General features: G+C 46.0%; 1 protein-coding gene across 2 annotated transcripts in view; it reads left to right on the top strand.

Annotated features, from left to right (window-relative positions):
- Nucleotides 1-7041, top strand: part of SARC_04251 — a gene marked incomplete at its 5' end in the record, with an annotated part of 14895 nt that overhangs the window by 871 nt on the left and 6983 nt on the right. For both annotated transcript variants that reach the window (XM_014301920.1, XM_014301921.1), the window contains 9 exons: nucleotides 620-877; nucleotides 1434-1741; nucleotides 1982-2468; nucleotides 2799-3453; nucleotides 3782-3939; nucleotides 4589-5018; nucleotides 5571-5718; nucleotides 6194-6257; nucleotides 6731-6803. In XM_014301920.1, the coding sequence (XP_014157395.1) occupies nucleotides 620-877; nucleotides 1434-1741; nucleotides 1982-2468; nucleotides 2799-3453; nucleotides 3782-3939; nucleotides 4589-5018; nucleotides 5571-5718; nucleotides 6194-6257; nucleotides 6731-6803 (2581 nt within the window). The remainder of the gene's footprint in view (nucleotides 1-619; nucleotides 878-1433; nucleotides 1742-1981; nucleotides 2469-2798; nucleotides 3454-3781; nucleotides 3940-4588; nucleotides 5019-5570; nucleotides 5719-6193; nucleotides 6258-6730; nucleotides 6804-7041) is intronic.

Here is a 7041-nt window from a genome sequence, read left to right as displayed (position 1 = left end):
TATGTATATATATATTATTTATATATATATATATATATATTATATACACACACACACACACACACACACACACACACACACACACACACTTACACACACACATATATATATATATATGTGTGAGTGAGTTTTGCTTCAAAAAGAATGATCGCAGATTGAGTAGTATATGACTTTACAATACACGTTTAAGTATTTTTCTACACATATGTCTTTGTATGTTTGTGCAATATTTTTGCATACGCCGTTCCTACTTGTACCGATAAGACATCGATCGCAAATGAATACTTATAAGTATTATTTTTAATCCTGCTTCGGACATGATAAGTACGAAGTTTATTTGCTAAGCCATTGAAAATGCGAGCATGTGTACATCGATAATCGTTCGAAAATATGATAGCACGTATACATATATATATGATTTAGTGAGAATCATTTATGTGTTCAGTGCCGTATGTCTGAAATCCATACATAGTACGATCAGATCTATGCGACAAGTCGGTTGAATTCTCCGGAATAGACATTATCTCTGCTATGCTATACGATGTACCGTGAAGTTCTATATAGTTGGCCACTGCTGACCTGTGCAATGAATACCCACGTACACACGTATGCCTTTCAGAAGGCATTCAATGACGGGCACAGCGATGGCGGCAAAGAAAACTGTCACTGCCCAACACACCACAGCACCTCTCACACCACGTGCACTGCCGACAAAGACTGTACTGTCTCTCAGTACCACAAACCATGCAACAAAGGGGGCACGTTAACAACGGCTTACGTCAGCCACGAAGCGAACGAAGCTGTGCCAGGTTCACCGCCCAACAGTCCCGGGTCGCCGTCCCTGCTCGCTTCGCAATACGTATACGGACGGCATGAGGTATGTATGGGGTGAAAAAATGGTGATAGCGTTGCTGTTATCGTTGTTAGCGTTATCGTTGTGTATCATTTGCTACAATATACTCACATGTATGAGACCTATAAATTACGGCAGTGAAGTTGTGTGTTTTGTGTGAGCATGATAGGCTATAGTGGACTTTGCCTTTTGATCTGTGTGCGTTCCAGTCGGCTGTGGTGCATCGGGTGTTTCAGTAGGTGTTTCGTCGCAAGACACATATGTACGCTCTATGGCTATACCTTTTCACTTAGTTGTTTTGAGTTGCCCAAGCGTTTAAATCTCAGCACCTCTCTTATAGAGTTATTTGAGCTAATTGCAGTTTTGATTTGTATCTTATCATTCTTTCGCTAATACTCGAGCCGGCGACTGATTTGTTGCTTCTCCTTCTTGAAAATTGGTCAACTTCTTGTGTTAAGCTCGGAAGTTAGCTTCCTCAGTTATTTATTTTAATTCACGATTTTCTTTAATTACTTGTTTGTCTGTTATATGGCGAAATGCGGTAATGATTATATATACATATATTCAACGTTCGTTGCAGAGCGAAACTGATGGCGACGGTGTGATCCTAGGAAGTGAGGATGAGGATTCGGCCGATGAGAGCCTTCGGAAATACCGAACTTCAGCCGGAAAATCAAAAAGAGAGGCCAATGGCAAGATACACACTGATACTGTTGGAAGTGATGCGGACGTCAAGAAGCGTGTGTCTAGCCAATCAGGGAGTGGTAGTGGTGGTGATTCTGAGCGGAGTGATACGGTACGAGTCAGAAAACGACGCGGCAGAAAGGAGCGGACTTTGGCACGTGTGAGGGTCGCCGACAGAGATACAGAGCTCTTGAATAATGATCGGTATGTGCATTGCCCAGTTGCTAATTTTGAGGCAGATATTCATTGTATAGTGAAGGTGATGCCTTCGGTGCTCACTTTTTGTTGTGTCTCGTGCCGCTATACAGTTCACGTAGCGTAGTCGCAGCATCCATCCCATACAACGCTTGCCCAGCTCAGAACTACCTTGGGTATGGTGCCCAATATGCTACACCGCCGTAGTGCGTGTTGATTGAGTCTTTGCCACTCACTTCACTTCCACAGGGACTCTGCAACAACAGTGAGGGCAGGTTGTTCTTCCACGGCAACTGGTGGTGTACCACCCGTCAGGCAAGAGGAGGAATCAAGGCGCGCTGCAGCTGAAACACTTTGTGAGGGTATTGAATCTGACGCAACAAATAATGTGTTAGAGACGGAAACGAACAACGAGTTGGCTGGCACCTCTGTACACACGCACCCATCTCCCAGCAATACTACGGGCACAGAGCAGCACGACAGCGCGCGTACAACACAGCCCGATGTCACGGGTGCGAAGTCTCGCGACAGGCATGGAAAGGCCTACACCTATGGCCACGATCGGAGCATGTTGGTGGAACTAATTCTGAAGGAGTTGGCTGAGAGAGAAGGGTTCGCTCACTTTGCTTGCAGCACCCATGGGACGTGTGTAGAAGTGCAGCTGCCGGTGCTCCGCATCGAGCGCTTGCACTACACCATGCCCTGCCAGGCCGATCAAAAGCTGTGGTGTGCAAGGGTTGGTACAAATCGTGTGAATGTTGAGTGGTAATCGAATGATGGCAGTTCAATGGGTGTCTTTGGCCGAGATGTGGTCTGTATATGCTATTAGCTTTTTCCATTTTCCGTTGGTAATCATCAATTTATTCCTCACATCTTCGCACTAATGGATTGGCTGCTGGGTCAATCACTTGGTGGGAATCTCGTTGCAAGGATGCAGTCCATACATATTTTTTCGACCGAAGTTTGGTCTGTAGATATCTTCAGCTCGTTTCATTTTCTGTTTGTGTTCACCAGCTTGATATCTCACATCTTCGTTTGTACCACTTTTATAAACTTGTCGCCGCAGAGCATACCAGCATGTGAGGAGACGGCGTGGGCGGCTAAAGGGGCGAACGTGGATGATCCTCTAAGCACGATCGAACACACCGCTATGGCGCCATACAAGAAAGAAGACTTAGCGAGAGAATATACGGAAACGGTGGCGCAAAGTGGAGTGGATATGGTTGATGATGATAGGAAAGGTTTACATCCCCAGGTGACAACGACCACTTTGACATGCACAACCAGTGCAACAGCTGAAAAGGATGGGTCGCGCGAAAAGCCTGATTTGGAGGCCAAAAGTCAAAGCTCAGTTAAATCTGAAGGCCTACCTGAATCCCTAGCTGATACCCATGCTGTTCTGTCAAAGGGCAATGATTCCGACTCAAACTCCATGCCACCGGCGATGCAACTCAGTCAGATCCTACGGGTTAAGCAGCAATCGCCTGAACCTACTACAGCACGCGCCGGCAAAGGCTGCGAAAATGTCGCGCGTACCGAACATCGGCAAGGCCGTGAGAGTCCACTTTTGAACGCAGCGAAAGTGACCATCCAAGACCATCAAGAACGGGTGGCGGAAGAAAATGGACCAGTACATGCGAGCGAAGGGGAGTGTGGGGCTGTAGGTAGACGGAGTGGGAGCAGGAGCTGCACTAAGAAAACACCCATGCGGCCTGGCCCAAGTATGCGTTGTGTGTGCAAAGCCTCTGTATGTGCATGAAAGTTGGTCTGCAATTGATTTACTTGAGACCGTGTAACCGAGTGTTTCATCGAGGATAGCACGACTGAAAGGATATGCGTGGTGTGCGCAATGATTCTGTGTGTGTATGCCAGTTGTGTTGCAATACATATCTCACAGACCATGTAACCGAGTTACCGAGTTTTTCATCGGGTATGCCAAGACTCTTAGAAAGATCCTCCTTTTCCCATTCTAGGTCGCTGTGCTGCATAGTATACATACATACATACGTATTCACCGTATGGTCACCCTAACAATTCTATACTTTACAGTGAGAGGGGTGAAACAACGATCCACAACCGCAGTGATTGACTTGGAGTTGCAGACACCCCGCTCGCAAAGGTTGAAACGACGGCGTATGGCTGACCGTGGGCGAGCGCGTTCGTACACTCCAACGCCAGTGCTCGGTCTAGTAGCACCTGGTGAAGCAGTATGTGCCTATGTATGAGAGGATGTTACAGGGTGGTGTGGATGTAGCATAAATATGAAGGAGTTCTGTGCAGCCAAAGTGTGTGTTGTGTCTGTCAAAACACTTGGGCAAGCGTAGGTTAGTCCGCTACCGCTGTGATTGGTGTAGCTGTCTGACGAGTTGTTCGACTACAGTTGTATCATTACAATCTGTTAGAATGTTCAACGATAGGCTATACAATGTACGGTTCACGTGTATGTATATATACATGTATACCAATGCAAATTGCTTGTCCATGGGTCACTTATTCTGCTGGTTCACCGCAATGTAGCGTACCAGATTGTCGAAGTTGATATCGGCTCATGATTATTCCTTTCCTTGCTGTTGCAGCGAATTTGCCTATCCAGTAGTATTCGGCATAGGGCGTTCGATTCGTACACATGTCAGAGCGTCCATGCTAGGATAAAGATTAACTTAATGTAGGAGATTATTCAATCTAAGAGACGGTGTTTCCTATATTGCATGCTATATTAGACCATTATAATTTCAGAGAGGGCAAGAAAACAGAATTGATATTGAGCCTATGCTGAGTATGAGTATTGATACAGGTATCGCAATATCGGGATCTCATCTCGCTTACCCTGCTCCCATATGCACCTGCACACTGCAGCTGAAACAGGAATCGGCTGTCACCTTCCTGTCCGCCAAGAAGGCAACCAGGGCACGAGGCTCTTCAGCACAGAACACGCACACCCCTCAGCGACAAAGACATCCACAGCAACCAGCCACTGGCCAAGACCTGTCGGTTATCGAGGACATTGAGTCCTACCCAAACACGGACACCGGCACCCCTCACCCGCGCACACTCGCACGTACGTGTACAAACTCGCCAGAGCTCGCACGCGTACATTTGGGGACGCAGACACGCGCACCGCCGAATGCACTCGTTGCCATGGAAGGGGATGAAATGTCGCCACAACCAGTAAGGCCGGAAAGTAGAAGGTGTGAGCACACCGTAAACACGCTCGCGCAAAGTGCGGCGATGGGGATGGAGGGATATGACAACAGCGTTGACGATGACTCTCAGTGGGATCAAGTCGGTGTGTGAGCTGTGCAATTGGTTCGTTCTGTATTGTCTAGTGCTCCATTACGCTATACTATGTTGCACTGACCGTCTTGGAATGGTGTGTCCACTCAGGCTTGGGAGCTACTAGTAGAAGACTGGTAAGAGCAGCAGAATACGCCCTGGACGCATAAGCTGTTGTGCGCATATCGGCTGTGTGTGCTTCATACTTGTTAGTCTATCGACTGTCAGATCTGTGTGGTCGTTTTAAAAAGAACAAATCCCGAAAAATGGATTTAGACCATCTGGAACGGCCGTGTTGTTAGATTGTGTTGCACTATCGTGAGCCTAGTGATATAGTAGAGACAAGCGCATTAGTTTGTATAATTGCGATGCGAGGTTTCTTTCCGCCTAAACAGCTCCCCAGGGCGAATTGGCAGTCACACACCCGTGACGATACATAACTGCAAAACACGATATACAAACTGGCAGAAAGTGGTGTTTTACCGGATCAGATAGTTCTACTCCGCCTGATGTGACCTTCACGCCATAGTTTTCTGCTAACTTTCTTACTCTCCGCATTCCTCAGCGCAATCGGTAGTCAAGCCTGTGGCCGTTGACACCACAGACTATCTGCACCTGGGCCAGGGCGCCAGTCTAAACACCCAAGCTCTGTATGACATGATTCGAGAGGAGGCTGAATCGCCCTTAAAAGAGACGGTCAATGCAGATACGGGGTATAAGTTTATTATGTATACATACTCTCATGATCCCGCACTTTACAGGAAGTAGCACGGTTTTTTCCATTTGGAGATTTATTTTTCAATAAAGGGCGTTATGTCGCACGCGTTTAACTTTATGGAAGTGGATGTCATCGCCCCTCTTGTAATGCATATGTGTGTGTTGATTTGAAGTCCTAATTTTATGAATCCCTGTGGCAGTCCAGTCGTCAATCACTTTTAAATCATCTATCGCATTGTCGTACTGTGACCTGCCAATCCGTATGTACACACAGTAGCTTATAAGTTCATACTTGCATGATCAGAATTGTGTCGAGGCTGCTTGCTATCAATCATATCATGTCGCGGACTCATGGTCTGTCTGCTTTTGACTATCATTAGCTACTAACGCACATACCTATTGATCACAATCTTATCAATGCCACGCTCAAGGCATAGGTATTCATTATTTCTCATTGTGCAATTCCTTCAGAGCCAATACCCAGGACATGAAGGAATCCGTGAAAAACAATGCCGACATGGTCCATAGTCTACCGGTGAGTCTATTGCGCTCATACCGTACAAACCCACAACTATTTTTTAATCGACCTGCATAGTGTGCGCTCTAAACACGTTTTGATTATTCTGTCGACTTCGGAATTGCATGCGTAAAATTATACTATCATGCGGCTAGATAGTATTGTTTTCCAACAAGAAACGGCTAAATATTTTTCGTTTATGGTCGTTTCTATCTTGGTCTTGTGCTGCTCACTAAATCAGATATGTGATCGTATGGCAATGGAGACTCTATGAACTATTCAGATACATGTGACATAGTAGCAGTACATTGCATACAAACTTGATCGCATCTATACCACCCCCTCATGCTGTGCGGCATGTATCGTTTCCGCCCATGGATAGCTCCATCTTGTGCAATGGAACCCCCTCTTATATGAATGTTAAACGCTACATAAAAGAACTCTGAACAAGGTCATATACCCACCTAACTTCCAAGCACATTTCTCTATAGGTCGCTGTGGCGTGTCCCTTGTGCTACAAACGGTTTTCTTCCAGGGAAATCCAGTCCCACGCCGCCAGCTGTGGTACGTTTCTCAACTGCTGTCAGCGCTGATTTAACCAGAATTTTTTTAATTTAATCTACTTCTTGAAGTACCGTGTGTAGCAGTGCGATGCAGCGCAACACTTTGGTTGGTGCCATCTTAATTATGGTTTGAATTTTCTATAATTTGGTTCACAGCGCTCGGTTTATCTAGAAATTTGAGAAACTGTGTATACTAGGCGGATTGTCTGCACATTGTCACTGCAAATTAGAAGGAGAAT

Source organism: Sphaeroforma arctica (assembly GCF_001186125.1).
Source record: "Sphaeroforma arctica JP610 unplaced genomic scaffold supercont1.233, whole genome shotgun sequence".
Lineage (NCBI taxonomy): Eukaryota > Ichthyosporea > Ichthyophonida > Sphaeroforma > Sphaeroforma arctica.
This window is presented reverse-complemented; position numbering and strand designations above follow the sequence as displayed.